The sequence below is a fragment of the Genypterus blacodes genome, unplaced genomic scaffold (assembly GCF_046128005.1).
Source record: "Genypterus blacodes isolate CSIRO-AG114 ecotype Tasmania unplaced genomic scaffold, CSIRO-AGI_Gbla_v1 ptg000073l_1, whole genome shotgun sequence".
NCBI classification, from domain to species: Eukaryota; Metazoa; Chordata; class Actinopteri; order Ophidiiformes; family Ophidiidae; genus Genypterus; species Genypterus blacodes.
The window spans coordinates 4,700,434-4,719,701 of record NW_027466883.1 but is presented as its reverse complement, the minus strand read 5'-3'; the positions used below and the strand labels follow the sequence as shown (position 1 = coordinate 4,719,701).

At 48.2% G+C, this 19,268-nt stretch overlaps 2 protein-coding genes across 12 annotated transcripts in view; one reads left to right on the top strand and one right to left on the bottom strand.

Annotated features, from left to right (window-relative positions):
• Positions 1 to 110: 110 nt before the first annotated feature.
• kdm1a (lysine (K)-specific demethylase 1a) lies at positions 111 to 11,915 on the top strand. Of its 10 annotated transcripts, XM_076157473.1 has the most exons (23): positions 141 to 178; positions 845 to 881; positions 1,047 to 1,156; positions 1,429 to 1,725; positions 2,031 to 2,199; positions 2,363 to 2,496; positions 2,574 to 2,661; positions 2,742 to 2,834; positions 3,018 to 3,124; positions 3,359 to 3,440; positions 3,660 to 3,754; positions 4,698 to 4,715; positions 5,367 to 5,509; positions 5,614 to 5,704; positions 5,984 to 6,118; positions 7,453 to 7,526; positions 7,728 to 7,839; positions 7,973 to 8,105; positions 8,197 to 8,384; positions 9,294 to 9,408; positions 9,609 to 9,736; positions 10,304 to 10,450; positions 10,874 to 11,915. In XM_076157473.1, exons 4-23 carry the CDS (start codon positions 1,450 to 1,452, stop codon positions 11,075 to 11,077), a joined length of 2,532 nt encoding a protein of 843 aa, XP_076013588.1. In that variant the 5' UTR covers positions 141 to 178; positions 845 to 881; positions 1,047 to 1,156; positions 1,429 to 1,449; the 3' UTR covers positions 11,078 to 11,915. The 10 variants fall into 10 exon arrangements, with proteins under 10 accessions (XP_076013583.1, XP_076013581.1, XP_076013582.1 ...); XM_076157468.1 differs by lacking the exon at positions 1,047 to 1,156 and having other exon boundaries at positions 111 to 178; positions 845 to 896; positions 2,034 to 2,199; positions 2,574 to 2,652; XM_076157466.1 differs by lacking the exon at positions 1,047 to 1,156 and having other exon boundaries at positions 111 to 178; positions 845 to 896; positions 2,034 to 2,199.
• A 2,161-nt stretch (positions 11,916 to 14,076) lies between these two features.
• Positions 14,077 to 19,268, bottom strand: part of luzp1 (leucine zipper protein 1) — a 41,562-nt gene continuing 36,370 nt past the window's right edge. For both annotated transcript variants that reach the window (XM_076157499.1, XM_076157500.1), the window contains one exon: positions 14,077 to 19,047. The gene's annotated coding sequence lies outside the window, so the exon portion shown is untranslated. The remainder of the gene's footprint in view (positions 19,048 to 19,268) is intronic.

Genomic DNA, 19,268 nt, shown 5'->3' with positions numbered 1-19,268 from the left:
GAAAGGGTTACGTTAAGCAACACAACTCCGCCTACCTTTTGAATGACGTCTCCGCTGGCCAATCGGTACACGGAGTGGTGCTGCGTAGCGCTTTCGTTTCACCAATCACGTGACAGTTCTTTGAGACACCATCTGCTGCTCTGCTGTCTTTGTGTTGATATTTTCTGGGGATAGAGAGGTAAGATTATTTTTTCTAATATTTTACATGTATGATTATTGTTAAAGCGGCGATTGTGGGTGGATGTGTGTGAAGAATATGCCCATGTTACGCTATCACCGCTGAAGTCTTTAAAAACGACGTCTGCTTTTTATTTATTTATTATTACGTCGCACCTGCTACTGTAGACTACTGCTGCTAGCTGGAGCTCATTGTTAGCCATGTTGGGTAACGTTAGCATTGGCTAGCTGGAGAATTGTCTCTCTCTCTACAAACGATCGAAACCGTCGCGCCACTATTGCATACTCTGGCGCTAAATAAAATAAAAATGACTAACAAGCTTTTTAATTGAGGATCGTTTTGTTGTGCAAGTTCCGGTTAAATTCGGCTGATGTGTGCCATCGCAAGCTAGCGTTGTTACCCTGCTAGCCTAGCAGAAAGCTAGCTAGTTAGCTTCCTCGGTTTTCCCCCCAGTGTGCACAAGTAAATCAAGATGCTACACCGTTTAAACTTTATTCATAAACCACAGCGAAACAATATGTATCTGATCGGCTACAATTACGTCAATATTCACTATGGATCGTCTGGAATGTTTACATGTTAATTTGATGTCATATGAGCGGCCAGCATTAATGTGTAGTTAGTCTTGATCGTAACGATATTTCTGGTTCTGTCTTTATTTCTTAGTGTTTGAATGGATATTACCAGGTGCACGGAGAAATGGGTAAAACAAGACAAGGTTACTGTTACCATGGAGCTGTCATTTCATAAACCATGACATTCATGCACAGTTACTGAATGCACTGAGTTAGACAGTGGTGATAGTTTTGATTAATCCCATCAAAACCTGATGTTAGTCCCAATCAATGTGTGTTTGTTATTGGCCTAGGCAGCAGATGACCTCATCATCTCATCAGCACACACACAGAGGGGGTTAATCTCTTTTTAAATACATAAACACACCAGGGTTTCCTTCACCAGTGACTGACATGTTGATAAGTAATTGCAGCTTTAACTTTTGGCTTCACGCTCAGAAATGTATGTAACTGAACGGAAAATGCTTTGGCTAATGGGTGCCGTTATCGGTGATTGATTTCTTTCTGCACAAACCACTCTTTCTATCAATTTCATCATTCCTCTTTGGAGATATATGATCATCACATAAGTTTTCCTTCGCAATCATTTCACTCAATCCAAACAAATGCATCTTGGTTTGTTGTTGTGTTTCAACGTCAGGCTACCCGTCTAACTTATGTGTCCGTTTCTCTAAGGAGAGGCCTCTGACGTCCTCCATGATGCTGTCCAGTAAGAAATCAGACGCCGGCTCCTCTTCCTCCTCTACGTCTTCCACAGGCGCAGCTGGAGGCGAGAGGGTGCAAGTGTCTGATGCTCAGACGGGCCCCTCTGCCTCTGCTGCCGGCCCTGTGGATGTCAAAAAGAAGGAGAGGTCGTCTCCATCTGGGGAACCTGGTGGGGGAGGGACTCCTCTCCCCCACCAGACAGGGCCCGGGGCCATGGACCCGGACTCAGCTGAAGTCCGTAGGACGAGTCGGCGCAAGCGAGCAAAAGTAAGCACCTTAGGTTTCTACTCCCCTTATGCCTAGACAGGGAAAGAAGTTGGCCAAAATTAAAACAGCTGTATATTATATTCCCATACTTTAGAGGAGTTATAGCTCATGTATCACTTTGTCACAGTTTCTCACTTGTTTGGTTTTTTCTGTGTTCAGATGTTGTGTGTGTTTGTCTCTTAAAGGCCTCAGCAGGTCCGGAGGTACAGGAGCCACCCAGTCACAGTCAGTCGAGGTCCCATCGCTGTCCCTGGTCTGTCACCACAATGCTGGTTTTAATGGAGCTTTTATTGTGCCTCTTGCTGCAGGTGGAGTACCGCGAGATGGACGAGAGCCTGGCCAATCTCTCCGAAGACGAGTACTACTCAGAGGAGGAGAGGAACGCCAAGGCGGAGAAGGAGAGGAAGCAAGTCATCCCGCCTCCACCTCCGCCTCCAGAGGAGGAAAACGACAGCGAACCCGAGGAACCATCTGGTGAGTTAAAAAAACACGCAACACAACGGAGCAGGAAAATACAGCTGATGTCTTTGTTGAAGAATATCTTCATCAATAAGATACGATACGAGAATGTCTTCAACAAAGACAAAGAAACGTGTGAAAACTCTAGTAAAAGTTCACCCTGTGGGTTCGCATTCAGGTGTGGAAGGAGCTGCTTTCCAAAGTCGCCTCCCTCACGACCGGATGACCTCCCAAGAGGCCGCGTGCTTCCCCGACATCATCAGCGGCCCCCAGCAGACTCAGAAGGTCTTCCTCTATATTCGCAACCGGACAGTAAGTGCATGCTCACACACATTTCCTCCATTTGTGTTACGTGTGGTAACATAGTAATCCTAACTGACTTCATCCAGCTCCAACTTTGGCTGGACAATCCCAAGATCCAGCTGACGTTCGAAGCCACAGCACAGCAGCTTGAAGCTCCGTACAACAGTGAGTCGGGTACACGTTTCCTCTTTGTCTAATAGACGATCGCAGCAACATGATCGGTGGATTGTAAATGTGCTTTCTTCTTCCCTTAGGCGATGCCATGCTAGTCCACAGGATACACAGTTACCTAGAAAGGCACGGCCTGATTAACTTTGGTATTTACAAGAGGGTCAAGCCTTTGCCCAGTGAGTTCATTTCATTAATTTCAATGTAAAACATAGTGTAAAATAATTTGCCATGAGCTAAAACTTAGTATTAGTAGTCAAAGGTTTTTTGTAGACACTGACAACAAAGCAACCTGAATTGATTTATTACGGAAATGTTAATGGTTCACTCAAGCTGCTGCACTCTCTGTTCTGTCCTTCCAGCCAAGAAGACCGGGAAAGTTATAGTCATCGGTGGAGGAGTGTCTGGTTTAGCTGCAGCCAGGCAGCTGCAGAGCTTTGGGATGGATGTGACGGTGCTGGAGGCCAGGGTAGGTCCCCTCGCACACGCACACGCACACTCACACACACACACACACACACACACACACACACACACACACACACACACTCATTAGAACTTTGTCACGTGTAGCTGTTCAGTTCTGAGAACAAAGCAGGCATCGTCCTGAATGAAGTTAGATCATTCTTTGTTGGAATGTACCGTCTCACTGTAGAGAAGCTGCATTAAATCTGTATTTGTCTGTTTTTCTTTTGTCATGCAGGACCGTGTCGGAGGCAGAGTGGCCACGTTTAGGAAAGGCAACTACGTGGCCGATCTGGGAGCCATGGTGGTGACAGGACTGGGTAAGAGTCAGACACAACAGCACCTCTGATGGCTCTGTAGTTACTAGGCTCCGCCCACAGAGGGTGATATTGTCCATGCAAATGCTGTGTCACAGTCAATCAAGTGTGTGTGTGTGTGTGTGTGTGTGTGTGTGTGTGTGTGTGTGTGTGTGTGTGTGTGTGTGTGTGTGTGTGTGTGTGTGTGTGTGTGTGTGTGTGTGTGTGTGTGTGCTCATTTAGGAGGGAATCCCATGGCAGTGGTCAGCAAGCAGGTTAACATGGAGCTGGCAAAAATCAAACAGAAGTGTCCATTGTATGAAGCCAATGGCCAGGCTGTGAGTATAACACACCCGTGTGTCAATCAATCAGTGTGATCAGTTGTATCTTGTCCATTATCCTGCCATGGCCAAAGCTCACAGTCTGCTCCAACTGAACAGCCAGTTATCTCAGATCTCAAGATAAGATGTGTTATTAATGCATAAAGAACATATTCCGTTTTGTTTGGTATCCTTTTCAGTCCAAGAAATCATATGTTAGTAGATGGCAACAGGCTTATGGCAGGAGAGGCGTGCATGTGATTTTCTCTAGTTAGCTGATTTGCCTGCAGTCGTTCTCACGTCTTGGGGAAGTTCCCTCAAAGAGAAATCTGAGCAGAAGTATCAGCGTAGCCACATCTGCCTCACAGATGTGCATTCAAATGACATCTTTGGAGCCCAGAACCTTGTGTCATTTACTTTCATATAAGATAGATGTGTACGCACAGATGTGTTGCAGTCTCGGTACGGAAACACGCCTGCGTCCAAGAGCCGTTTCACCTCCAGGCTGGAAGACTCTCGCTTTCCATGAGCCGCAAAGACACGTCGGACCAGTTCAGTTAAACTAGAATATCATCAACAACAGCCCCGGTTCTTTGAGAGCACAAAGCGGATGTAGCCTAATGTCATTAAAGGGAGAATAAACAGTGTTAGTCTCTCCCACTTGGGCTCCATCTGTGGAGCAGCAGCAGCAGCAGTAGTCGGATGTTTAGGTTCACGTTGAGGCCGTTTCCACTGAAGTAGAGACGAGCCAGCAGGCCTCCTGGAGCACTCACATCATATGTAACTGGTTTCCTCTTCCACAGGAAAAGTCAAATTAAACGTACATGTTTTACTTTTGCGCAAAAAACCTGTTTGAGGTTAAAGCTATGTTTACTTAATATGTTTTCTCTCTCCCTCCCCCCCCGCCCCCTCTTTGTCCTCCCAACGCCCTCCATGTTCATCTTTTGGTGAACTACTTAAGGGTGAACGATGCACAAGTGTATGTACCGGTTTATTTACATAATGCATTCTTCCTCTTACCTAACTTTTCATTTTTCTTTTAAAACCCTGTCGGCATTCAAGCTCCACTCATATGATTTTTCCTGTGTAACTCACTGTTTCCCATCTTTGTAGGAGACTCCTCCAGAATAGCACTCACCCTTTAATCTGCCCTGTCTAAAGGGAAGATCCACACATTTACAAACCCCTCTAACTCTTTAATTGTTAACGAGTCATCACTTTACACACAATTGGTGATTTTATGAACATTTATATCTGGAATCAGAATCAGAATGGAATAACAAAGTGTGGATTTCCCTGAAAGCCCATTCCACGACTGATGTACAGCAACCCAGAGTCATCACACACTTCAATATCCATATGAAGACCGTCTGGCCTCTTGATATCTGTGAGACAAAGGGTTCTGTACACTAGTTGTGGATTTAGGCTACACTTTTATGAGTTTTAAGTCATTCTTTCCTCTGATGGTGTTTCTGTCCCAGCATGATGTCATGATATCATTTTGGAAGCGTGTGATTCAAATCTGCATGTTGGTCCAGCCTCTTTTCCTCGTTGGTTATGTGTTGTTCCTTAGATCTGCCTCTTGTGTCTGTGGTGCGACTGACTGTCCCGATGTGCTTGTGTGTTCCAGGTGCCCAAAGAAAAAGACGAGATGGTGGAGCAGGAGTTCAACAGATTGCTGGAGGCCACGTCCTTCCTCAGCCACCAGCTGGACTTCAACTTCCTCAACAACAAGCCCGTTTCTCTGGGCCAAGCCCTGGAGGTGGTCATACAGTGAGTGCGGCACGCGTTACACGACGGGAGGAGGTAAAACATGACGCATCCCACTGACGCAGAAAAGCCTAAACGTGTGTGTGTGTGTGTGTGTGTGTGTGCAGGCTGCAGGAGAAACACGTCAAAGATGAGCAGATAGAACACTGGAAGAAGATTGTGAAGACTCAGGAAGACCTTAGAGATCTCCTCAACAAGGTGAGCGTCGCTTACAACAGGAAGTGGTTAGACTTGAGGTACTCTTGTCTTGTCAGAACTGTGGCCAAATTAGAAGACAGTAACGAAACACAGCATTGGCGAAAAAACGTGCGTGTGTGTGTCCAGTCTTGTTACATTCAGGTCACACTGAGGCAGTTCAACTTTCTACTTTCTTTATGAATGAGTTCCTTATTTGTCTCCTTTCTTTTCTTGTCGTCTCGCCACTTTCCTCCCCACTCCTCCTCCCCATCCCTTTTCCGCTTGTCCTCCCCACTCCAGATGGTGAGCACTAAGGAACGCGTCAAGGAGCTGCATCAGCAGTATAAGGAGGCCAGCGAAGTCAAACCACCCAGAGATATCACGGCGGAGTTCCTGGTGAAGAGCAAACACCGCGACCTCACCTCGCTCTGCAAAGTGAGCCCCACCCCCACCCCGACACCATTTCAAAACCAAAAAATAGTCCAGCTAGCAAAATCTGGTTTGGTAACATGAAAGGAAGTGAGTTTTGCGTCACCCCAGGTATTTTCCGGCTGCAGGGAGATATGGAGACAGTTTGTTTTCCCGGCATGCTACTCTTATTACCTCATCGGATTGTTTCAGGCTAAATTCGGGCTGCGGGGCTTAAAATACTTTATTCAAAGCAGTAAAAGGTTAAGGGCTAACTTTTTCCAGTTGTGCTTGTGGTGTCAGAGGTGTAACATAGCATCTGTGTTTGGAGCTGCTTCCAAACGCTATTGCATTAGTTTGGTCCCGTATGCTTATTAGATAGTCCGACGGCCTGACTCGATTACTTTCTGGACGGAATCTTGGGCCTTTGTACTTTCAGGATAAGAGTTTTTCGTCAGTAATTTGCAAGCATGTTATAATGCGGAAGAACTAGTGGCATGTGAAAGTAGTATTTTATTGACTTACTAGGTCAGGGTGGATACCTCACAGAATTATAATGCTCCACTATTGTAAATCTAAGTAAGCCCAGGCTGTGTTTAAGTGGTTTAATGCCTTGGTGGGATGTGTTATTAGAGCCAACGCTGCTGTTTTATTTTGGGTGCAGACAAATCACCTCCACTAGTGTGTGTGTGTGTGTGTGTGTGTGTGTGTGTGTGTGTGTGTGTGTGTGTGTGTGTGTGTGTGTGTGTGTGTGTGTGTGTGTGTGTGTGTGTGTGTGTGTGTGTGTGTGTCTGTGTGTCTGTGTGTGTGTGTGTGTGTGTGTGTGTGTGTGTCTGTGTGTGTGTGTCTGTCTGTGTGTGTGTGTGTGTATTTTAAGAGGGTGGTTTCCGTTGGTTTTAAACACAGCTGGTGTCTGAACTGGATTTGTCTGTTACCCATCCACTGTCTGTGAAACCACTTCAAGGCCTTGAATCATGGCCTTTATGTCGGCAGATATTCACACACACACACAGAGAGGACAGACTAGGCATTTAGATGTATGTGCGTCTGTGTGTGTTTGCAAGTTAAGACACACACGTCTGCACCACATACACGTGTGTGTGTGTGTGTGTGTGTGTGTGTGTGTGTGTGTGTGTGTGTGTGTGTGTGTGTGTGTGTGTGTGTGTGTGTGTGTGTGTGTGTGTGTGTGTGTGTGTATCGAAGAACACACAGGCACCAGCTTGCCACGTATTCTTCTTACCTAGCCAAAGATTTCTCCAGCCTGATTCAGAGCTTTATTCTATACTCAAATATAGGACATGGATTTCTGATCAGAATAACATGAATGAAATGTCTGTGCTGACCTGCTGACCTCTGTGTAGGAGTATGATGAGCTGGTGGAGCTGCAGGTGAAGCTGGAGGAGAAGCTCCAGGAGCTGGAGGCCAACCCGCCCAGGTAAACATCTCATCCTTGCTGCATTCTCATTTCCTTTCTGCATCATATTGAATCTTTGTGGATCAGTTTACCTGCACTGTACATAATATACTTAATTATTATTTTATATATATATTATACGTTTTGTTAGGTGTCTGTTATGTCATTTTACTGGCCTGAATGTCCTCATGTCTCACTCCTTGTCCTCCCTCTCCCACACAGTGACGTCTACCTGTCATCCCGGGACAGACAGATCCTCGATTGGCACTTTGCCAACTTGGAGTTTGCCAACGCCACCCCTCTCTCCACGCTCTCTCTCAAGCACTGGGACCAGGTACGTACACGTGCCGCTTTGTTAATGAGTGCAATGCTGATGATTGTCCTGATGATTTCCCCTGGTAAAATATGGGAAGAAGTTTGCCAATGTCCAGTTGTGGCTCTCATTGTGTGATTGTCGTTATGTACAGGACGACGACTTTGAGTTCACTGGCAGCCACCTGACAGTACGGAATGGTTACTCCTGCGTCCCCGTGGCTCTGGCTGAGGGTTTGGACATCAAACTAAACACAGCAGTGCGGCAGGTCCGCTACACGGCCTCTGGTACGTGGACAGGAGCCCGTGTGTGTGTGCAGTTTGTCATCTGTGTGTGACTTCAAATAGTGTAGTAACTTTTTATCTGTTCTTCTTCCAGGCTGCGAAGTGATCGCTGTCAACACTCGCTCCACCACGCAGACCTTCATCTATAAGTGCGACGCTGTGCTGTGCACTCTGCCCCTGGGCGTGTTGAAGCAGCAGCCCCCCGCCGTGCAGTTTGTCCCCCCACTGCCTGAGTGGAAGACCGCCGCTATCCAGAGGATGGGCTTTGGAAACCTCAACAAGGTTCGACTCTTGGTTTTGACAAAGTGAAGAGCAGACTCTCCTAGATTACAGCTGCAGACAATCAGACCCGAATTCCTGTTTTCATCAGGGATCAGAGTCGGATTTGAATCCTCAAAAAGAGTCTTAGTCTTAGTTCCATCTGCTCCGGTGTTTCTGGCTGGACTGAGGAGTCGTTTCCTCTGGGAGTCCTGCTGCTCCTCTTTCTGCTGCAGTGTCCTCAACGCTGCCAGCGTGACCTTCAGCTGCTAATGGGCTCCTGAAGAGGAAACTGAAGGGATGGACAGGATTTGTTTGTAGACGTCGTGTTCCCTGCAGGTTTACACATCATTTCTCATTAGGTTGCAGTATAAATAGTTGTTAAGTCAGCATCCCTGCTCATAAATTGGAACAGGTTTTAGTAGGTAGCTCACGAATGGAGCGCCCCCCCTCCCCCCGTTCCTACTTTCAAACAGCCCGCGGCCATGGCTACATCCTGGTGTACATCTGGCCTCAGATGAAGGGGAGTGTGAGCGTGGGATGGGAAGTGTGTTCAAGTGTAAAGGAGAGTGAAGGGAGAGTCAGAGTTGTTGTTATGCGGATGGAGATGTTTTGTTGTTGGTAATCCAATCCGAGTGCTAGTTTGACGTCACTCCTGACCGAGCATCTCTCTCTCTCTCTCTCTCTCTCTGCTGAGCATTGTCCGCAGCAGCAACGTTTACCTTCCAGTGCTGCTGCAGCACACACTGCTGCATTATTATGCAATCTAAGCCTCTCCTTCTACCGTGTAACCAGCAGAGGGCGCTCCAGCATTCACACTGTTCCAAAAAGTGATGGCAGTCCACTTCACATTCATCTCACAGGCGTTAAGTGGAAATGAGCACTGTGATAATGAGGACGTGCCACTGATGTTGTGTCTCCTGCTGCCTGTAGGTGGTGCTGTGTTTTGACCGGGTGTTCTGGGATCCCAGTGTCAACCTGTTCGGTCACGTCGGTTCCACCACTGCAAGTCGGGGCGAGCTCTTCCTCTTCTGGAACCTCTACAAAGGTGACCTGAGACGACTTGTGGTTTCACTTATAATCATTTTAACTGTTTCCCACCACCTGTATGCCATCATTTCTGCAGCACCTTGCAAAATTTCATTGTTCTGTCTAATGACCAAATGATACATTTGCATAACCATAAGAGAGCATTGCTGTCGTGTTGAGAATTAGTAAGAATAAACTGTAATCGTCTGTCCACGCCAGCCCCCATCCTGCTCGCTCTGATGGCCGGTGAAGCCGCCGGCATCATGGAGAACATCAGCGACGACGTCATCGTGGGACGCTGCCTGGCCATCCTCAAAGGCATATTCGGAAGCAGCGCAGTGCCACAGGTACGTGTGTTTGCATGTTAACACCTGACACGCACAAGGTCATGGCTCCGCGTGTCTCATTCCTTCTGTAGGAATGAGGACAGATTCATATCGTCCCTGTTGCCATGGTGGTGTGGAAAGAATCCTGAGAACCTTATGAATTGGCACTTTTCAGCTTGGATTGGGATTCCAGCACGCACAGTGTGTGCTCATAGTTTGGACTTAAAAAATCAGCCGCGTCGTTCTTTTCCTCGCTGTGTTTGTTGTCGTTAACAGAAAGCAGCGGTGGTTTATGTTTTCATACAATTAGGTCGTTCAAATTCTTCTGGAAGGTCAAATTAGCTGCTGGCCTGATCTCTCTGAACCAGGGCAGCTTTAACACACCGAGCACATGCTGAATGAAGGCTGCTCGCATCTGCAGGCGCATCCAAACTGCTCGCCGTTATAAATCATTCGCTCTGGTTTCATACGGATCAGAATCACGTGGCGTGGGAACCCGACACCACTCAGCCTTTTTACAGGTTCCCGCTCATATCAGCAAAATGGCTGCCATAAATTGATTTTGACTGTTGTTTGTCATCATGGCAGCCAAAGGAGACTGTGGTGACCCGTTGGCGTGCCGACCCCTGGGCACGCGGCTCCTACTCGTACGTGGCGGCCGGATCTTCGGGGAACGACTACGACCTTATGGCTCAGCCCATCACACCCGGGCCGGCGATACCAGGAGCGTCACAGGTAAGCACAGCAACAACAACAACAACAACAACAAGAACAACACACACACACGTACTCTTCCTGAATCCTTCTATAGCCTCAGCTTTGTGTTTGGGAGGGGAAAAGTGTGTGAACGTGTGAGAAAGCAAAACTGTACGGCTTCCCAGCCAGCCCACAACATTCAGCCAAACCAGAGCAGAGCACTTTCTTCCTGACACAGATGTTTTTTGGCTGTTTTGGTGCTGGCGATTAATGTGCAGAAGCCATACTTTATGTGCTCACTGATACGTTCCGTCAGTTCACAACCGCTTTCCTCCTCGCATTCTCAGTTTTTCGATTTGCTCACGTGCCAACTTTTAACATCATTTCACGCCCTCATATCGCCATGGTTCAAACCCACAGGGATATTTATGTGTTTTCTCCCCCCCCCCTCTTCCTCCTCAGCCCGTGCCACGCCTCTTCTTCGCCGGGGAGCACACCATCAGGAACTACCCGGCCACGGTCCACGGCGCCCTCCTCAGCGGGCTCCGAGAGGCAGGGCGCATCGCCGACCAGTTCCTGGGAGCCATGTACACGCTTCCCCGACAGGCCACTCCCACTGCCGCCAGCAACCCCCAGCAGCAGGCCCAGCCCGCTGCCACCGTCTGAAACCGGACCTCCGCCTGCGAGGGAGGGGGGAGAGGGAGAAATACAAATGTTTACCCGTAAAGCGTCGGCATTTCTGCACGCGGAAGATCTCGGAATCCTCACAAGCAACTTTGTATCTTTGCCTTTACTCAACCTTGAGTCATTTCTGGATACAGGTCTGACGCGGGACAGAATATGAGAGTTTTGAGAGAAGACGACGCGTACATTGAAATCGTTTATCAACATTGTGACCAATGCAGATTGATGTAACCACACAAACAGGCCAGGCTCTGCTCAGAGGACGAGCAGGAAATGGGTTCTATTACACAGTGATGTAATAATCTGTGTATCGCTCTCCACAGTCGATGTGTTTCATTCCCAGTTTCAGGCGCATGGTGTTACTTGTGATTCAGTGTGTTTGATCCCACGTGGACCACGTTCGCCCGCCTCAACATTTATTTATTTGCCCGTGTGGTAACACGAAGGGATTGCAAACATTGTATACTAAAAGATACACACACACTCACACAGAAGTTCACACTACCATCATGTATAAAAGTAGGCAGATGATCGAACCAGGAGCCTCAGTCCACTTGAACTGGTTGATCTTTCTGACCTCATTGTTGGTTGTCTTAAAGCTGAAACAAACCCATTTGTAAGTGTGGTAACGTCCGCCTGCTACATATTTTGACTTCTTAGCTTCCAAAGTCTAGTGAAAATAGTGTGTATGTGAATGAAATGCTAAAAAGATGGAGTTTTTGTTTTGTTGCCATAGCGGTTTGGAGGATTTTTATTATAGTCGTCATCACATACTTTTTATATTGTCAATTTTTTTGTTATTAAAAGAAGACAAATTGCATCTGGGATTCAGTGTGTTTCTTCTACAATCGATGAAGTGAAGCTGATGGGCACACACACACACACACACACACACACACACACACACACACACACACACACACACACACACACACACACACACACACACACACACACACACACACACACACACACACACACACACACACACACACACACACACACACACACACACACACACACACACCTTGACCTCCCACCGACCTCCCTCATCGCTCTGGCTGCTTCCCAGGCTCTGTGTGTGTGAGAGGGAGATGAGGATCCCTGGCAGCAGCTCCACATAGTGGGGGATCTGATGAATGAGTGGGGGAGATTAAAATGGTGGACAGCGGGCTCTGAGCTTTGTGTAGAGTTGTATTTCAGGGCTCTGTGTGTTTCCATGCCCTCGCAGCATCGCAGGCCTTGTTTTCTCCCAGAGCTGTGGTTATTATTATCCCCACCAGAGACCATGTTTGATGTCACAACAGTAATTGGAGCTGGAGGTTTGGACCGAGCAGCACTGTGGTATTTTCACCTCCGCTAAAACACGAAGCTCCGAGCAGCGTGGAACTGCTGTCATTCCTCACTGCACAGCGTCACACGATGATCTGATACAGACGTGGACATAAAAGAGATATGAGAGGGAGTGTAAAGGGTTAATGAAGTGGTTTCTTTGGAAAGGGAGACCACAGCGTGTCTGAACACCTGCAGCAGTCATGTGATTCACAGGGTGGAGTGGGAATGCCACAGGTGTGGAGTGGAATGCACACTTAGGACACACACCCTCACACACACTCACACACCCACCTCTGCAATCCTCACATCCTCCAGCAGCGATCACCTTCAGAGTTATCCAAGGCCGCATCCCGATTCAGGCCTTCTGCAGGCACGGTGAAGCCTCTTCATCTCATCACGCTCACTCCTCTCCTCTCTTCCTCCTCCTCCGCTTGCCCAGAGTGCCACTGACTCATTTCCACGGTTGGCTTCACACCACGAATTCAGGTCAGGCATCCACGCCAAGGCTCAGGAGTACCAGGGTCCAAACAGGGACCGCAGTGTTCCGGGGAGAACCTCCCTGCATCTGGATTTAGGAGAGATTAAACCAAACAGGCAGGAGCCGGCGTGTTTAACCCCTGACTCTTTGCCACTCACAGCATCGCCATTTCAACTCCTGACCTCCATTCACGAAACAAGACATTTAGAAATTTAACATTGCAAAAAGTCTTCTTTTAAAATTGGACAAATTTAGCATCTTCCAATATTCTTTAAGTAAAACATCACACATTTGCTGTCAATTTGCTGTTTTATGCGTCCCTCTTACTTAAAGACTTTTATTCTTACAGTAGGCTGTACATGTACAATGTTGAAATACTGGTTGAAGTTTGCGTTTTTTCCTTTGTTATTGTGTTTCCAAGACTGCAGCACTTATGAAGACTTGGCCACAGAAAGCTGCAAAATGGATGCCAGGCAGAAAACCAGCACTCACTTTGATCTCTATCACAAACATTTCTCTCCACTTACACATAAAACATCACAGCAGCATGCGACACGTCCAGGCTTGTACGCTGAATCTGTCCAAAAGCCTTTCTGGGATTTGTGGTAAATCACCTGAGCGAATGAAATGAAAGGATTTCATCATTAAAGCCAATGTGGAATCCACTGAGCTTGACCGACTGATGAGAAAATAAGTGTAACAGAGTTTGATTAAAGACTGATGGATGTAGTTTGAGTGGATTGGAGCTCAGACTGAAGTGCTCCTGCTTTCACAAAGAGTGAGGCGTAGCAGTTTAACACACACGTGTGTGCGCTGACTTTGCATTCCACAACAGCTTGTGGTTTTCCTGCTTTTTCCTGACCAATTTGCCTCATTTTGTCTGCTTGTTCATTTTGCATACAGTCAGCTGCTGCTCTCACTCCCCGAGCCTGCGGGTGGGACACACACACACACACACACACACACACACACACACACACACACACACACACACACACACACACACACACACACACACACACACACACACACACACACACACACACACACACACACAGTGTTTCCCCCCTACGAAATCAAAATCTTGCATCTTTGCCGAGCTTGTTCAGCAAAAACACACCCCGAGATAACACAATGTTTCATTTTACACACATCAGCTGCACACAGGCGCATTTCAAACAGCTCGGTTTTTTATTTTTATTGGAATACATATTGTCTGCTGTACAAGTTGGCAGCATCAAGAGACCTAACATGCAGAGTGCGCCAGCCACAGTAGGGTTAAAACATGCACGGTGAGTTTAGTCTAAAAACAGAAAAAACAGCCTCCTGACTTTGCCGACACATTGAGAAGCTCGGAGCAAACGGCAATAACAGGGAAAAAAAACAAAAATAAGAATCATAAAACCCTTTTGATCTGATTTCATTAGGTATGCGTGTTGTGTTTGACACCTCCGTCTGTCAGTCTCCGTCGTCTGCACACAAAAATGAATATAAACACAGCTATTAAAAAGAAACACTTCCAACCCCTGGGTTTGATTGTACAGGCCTGAAATGTCCGTCTGTGTGTGCACATATGGGCAGAAGAGAGAGAGAAAGAGATGAAGAACGCCTTTCATTGATCTTTCCTATTCTGTTATATGTGTGTGTGTGTGTGTGTTGGGGGGACGATCAGGTGACCAGGAGATCCCGGGATGCCACCTGGTGAAACACTCAGTACTGTAGCTCCAACTACACACACACACACACACACACACCGCTCTCTATGACACCACCCTGGCCTCTCTCTCTCTTCCAGCGTCCAGGCGGTGAGAAATGTCTCGCATTAAAAACAACAGAACACAAAACACAGGAAGAAGAAGAAGAAGAACTCTCCAGGAGCGTCGTAACAATGAGGAAGATACATTATCTTGCGAGAAAGAAAAAAAATATCATCCTTAAAATCAAAATGGACAAATACTTAACATAATTCAATAATAAGGCCCACTTTACAAAATTACAAGATTTTCCTTAAATAAAATCTGTCTGATATAGCTTCCAAAATAAGACATCTTTTGTTTGACAAAGAAAGAAAAACAAACATCCATAAGCAGAGAACAAGGAAAAAAAAAAAGGAAAAACCTCAAATTGAACCTTTCCCCTTTAATTCAGTAATAAATCGCCGTAGAGACGGAGATCCATCTGGGGAAACATTGGCACCGACTCCAACTGTAAACTGGAAATACTGTGGAATGATTTTGGCACAATATTACGAGGCTGAGATGGAGGCGCGGTGACGCCACACGCTCGGTCGCCTGCTGCGCTCCAGCTTCCTGTCTTAATCTGCAGAGATGATTCTTAAATATCCTGATTTGGCTGGTGCAAAGAAATAAACAACAACAACCCCCCAAACATGATTACCTGTGAACATCTCAGGCGTGTGCTACATTCAGCACACGTCTGCTGAACACGGAGTTAGGAGTACGATTCTACCACGCAAAAGCGGAAACAACTTTAAGACTAAAGGGGGCTAAAGGGGTTTTACTTGTCTGAGGTCTTAAGTTAAGTGCTGGTTAAGTGCAGATTACAGCCATGCCACCCAATGACACCATGACCCTGGATTTGCATTTCCCCCCCTTGTTTCTGCTCGGCCACTCAAATCTCCGCTAAGAACGCGGCGAGTCTGTGACATCTAGCCGTAAACACGTTGTGAACTCTATCATCTGCTCCATGTTTTGTCCAAACCGCCATCTGACAAACTCTTGAGACGGCGTCCAGCTGCAGCTTTACGGGGCCGTGGAAAAAGCACCCGGAACCTGTAAAGTCTCCACTTGCGTCCCAGATGAGCGGCGGGCACATTCCACCACGTCAACGCTAAACGCACCAACCTGTGTGACGTGGGCGGAAACGTACAAGAGGCCACATTCCCGAGCGGACTCCACTAGAGTCCAGGTGCGGGTCCGAGCCCTTTTTTTCCTGGCACCGGGAAGCGGAGCGAATGTGCGGGCCGGAGTTGGCAGGGTGGTGTTAGTGTACCGAGCAGGGGGGCGCCCGGGCGAGGAGGGGAAGGGCGGGCGATGCATAGCGAAGGATGGAGTTTCAACTTTGCCCTTTGAGAGAAGCCCTGCTTTCTTTGAAGCGAGAAAACCCTCCGGCGCATCGTAAAGAAACATACAGTTTCCGACAGCTGGGGCTCATCCCGGGACCCCCCACCCCCCCACTCAAGGGACGCCACGAGGGGAGCGGCGAGAAGGTAAAGGGGGAGAGGGGGAGAGCATCATGTGGGACCATCTAGGATTTCACGAGCAGATATCTGGAACTTGTGGTTGGGTGCATATGTGGGTGGGGGCGGGGGGGGGGAGGGGTGATTGGGTTCAGAGTAAGGGGGTGGGGTTGGGGTGGCGGGTCTTTAGGTGCTGGGACTTGCATCACCAAGTTGCTATATGCAGCGATCCTGCTGAAGGGTGACGTCAGCTGCTCAACCAAAACGCCACCCTGCCAAAGTCACGTGTGCGCATTTTGCACGCGCACACACACACATAAACACATTTGTCATTAGTGTGGAAATCTACAACCTGGAACAACACACCCTTACACCCGTCAAGCCCTCGCTGACATATCAATAACTACACACGGCGACTGGGCGGCCGCGTTGCATGTTGTCGGGGGTGGCGAGCTCTCGCACAACCGCACATCTGAGCCGCTCCCCCGTACTCGGTTATCCCTGAAGCCAACATGGACGCCAAGCCGCCTTGCTCTCTTTCTGCTTTTAGAAGCCCCGAGTCAGAGAAGTACAGACAGGATTAGACACACCCCTGACCTCCGACCTTTCAGCTGCACGTCGCAACTCCGAGGTAACGACACACACACACACACATCACGGCTGCTTAGACGAAGCAACGACGTTCCTTCAGCGTAAAAGAGAAGAGGGGTAGAGACGAGAACGGGGGGGGGGCCATGAAAGAGGCCACACGGCTATTCCGGAGACTTCCTGAAGCTGCACTGCATGCTGGGAAGCTGACAGACCAATCCAGAGGACATGGCAGCACGGGCGGTCGCTCTACATTCTTTTACAAAAGGTCCTTGGAAGTTGGTTTGGGGGTAGAATAAGGGAACCTTCTTCTTCACCTGACTCAAACCACTTTCCCGATCTCTGCCAAAGAATATAAAGTTTAAAAAATTAAACCTTCCAAAAAATATGGATATTTCATTTATCTGCACAGCGAGTGAAGAATATAGATTCTGAATTTGGTTTCGGATGATTGACTTGATTCTATCTGAAGGCACTGATGAGCACAGACGTGTATGAGTGAGGAAGGGGGCGCAAAGTGAAGACGAGTCACAAACTAACGGAACTAAGCAGCGAGTTTGGACCAGTCGCCTCCCGACGTGAGCGGCGGTTGCAGGCGAGTTATCCGTTGCATATAGTGACGGGTCTGACGCCTTCACCGGACGCCAGGACCCGGACGCGGATGAATAAATATGACAGTTGGGCGGCGTGGAGCAGAACGTCGTCGGCTAAATGGAAATTCAGAGAACGAGTCGTTCCCCAGCAGGGACACGACACCAGATCCAGAGTCTCTCCCGTTGTCACAGTAACGCTCGCATCACCTTCGTCTCCCAGTCTGGATGCGGCGGATGTGCGGCGCTTTGATCTGTATTTAACACAAGCAACACGGCGTCCGCTCCGTTCAAACGTCTCATCGGGGGGAATCAAAGTCAATGTGGATTGAAGCGGGTGAGAGTGAAACGTAACACATCGGATTTCATGGAGATGAATTCACCCCCGTTTCATACTGGCCTGTGGCGGTTTCCATGGCACCCCCGTAGTTCCTGTGGCCCCTAACCAGTGAGAAGTGGAGATTTCATCTTGTAACAAAATAATACGCTTCTTGTAGAAAAAAAACAGGGAAGGGGGGGGGGGGGGGGAGAGAAGTCGGGACGATTCGCACGGCGAACCCGGGCAGCATGCGGGCCGGACGCCGGGTTCATCGCGGCGCCGTCGTGTCTTCCTATGACTGGCTGGCAGGGGTGAAGAGTATTTACAGCAGCATCCGCATCACCAGGCCAAGTTTGAGTTTGCCGGCTCCAAAGTTCCCATTTTAGTCCCGACTCTCCCGCAGAGGACGGTCCAGACGGCGTTTAACACAAAGCACCATGGGAGCTGTCGCGTGGTTTGAGGCGGGAAATGATGATTCGCCCCTCGTTCTGTTTTTGTTGTGAGCGTTTGCATTTCGGCCGCGTGCAGAACAGGAAGCAAATTACCGAGAATTAAATGGTGAGAATGGAAAGAAACATGAATAAGGTTTGATTTTGTCCAAAGCAAAGTGTGTGAGTGTGTGTGTGTAAATGTAAATGTGGCTACACAGCTCTGTTAAGTGCATGCAGGGTTACAATTATCCAAATGCTCTTCCTGTGTTACTGACAAACATGCTGTTGTTCTCTCAACATTGAAGACCCTCAAAGCTCATCCAGGTTCAGGCCATCGCATGCCAAAGAGAGGCGCCACGTTAAGGACAAACCTAGAGGTGCATGCGTGTGTGTGTTTGCACGGTAATGTGGTTGCTCTGGATCGCTGACACGGCCGCCGTATTCTTCAAAGCGAGAAGATGAAGATATACGGGTCTGAAATGGAAATGTGGGTAATTGGCTTCCTGTTTTTTTTTGGTCACATTTCAGATGCTTAAGCGTGTGAAGACGTTGACCTCAGCGCTGTACAGCTGGTGTTTGAGTGATGAATGGGGCTGCTCTGGAGGTCGTGGTGATGTATCCGCTGGGCAAAAGGCGTTCCGTTTTGCATCCCTCCTCGTCTCCTTTGAAACCCTCGGACGCGGGAACATCTCCAGCCGTCCCCAGCGCGCCTGCCCTCTCCCTTGTCAGGCCTCAGAATTACAGTATAATACATCCGAACTCGAGAAGCAGAAGAGGATACATGGGCTGGTGAGGCGAGCGAGAGAAAGTTCCGGATTGGGGGGAGGCCCGCTGGCGTCTCGGGGTTGGGGGGAGACATCGGGATTGGTGTTCTGCAAAGCTGCGGCGGCGATTCTTCTTTCTTGTTTGCATGTTCTAAAAGCAGCAGATGTCTGTGGGGAGACGGTGTTGGCTGATTGGCTGATGGGACGCTGGGATTGGCTCTTCTTGTGCCATTGAGATCGGTGGAGTGCTGTTGGAAAAAATAACAGAGACACAAAGAGGTCAAACACTTTATATTCTTCATCGTGATGACACAGGAGGATCCATCACTTAGAACTGAGCGGTGTGAGCGCTGCAGGTCTGAGTGTCCCCTTGGGATCGTCTCACTCTGGGACCCTTCAGCAGGACAGATGCTTGCTGTTATGAGAACCTTAGTAAAGCAGAGGCTTCCTAGTGGTTTACAGCGCTCAG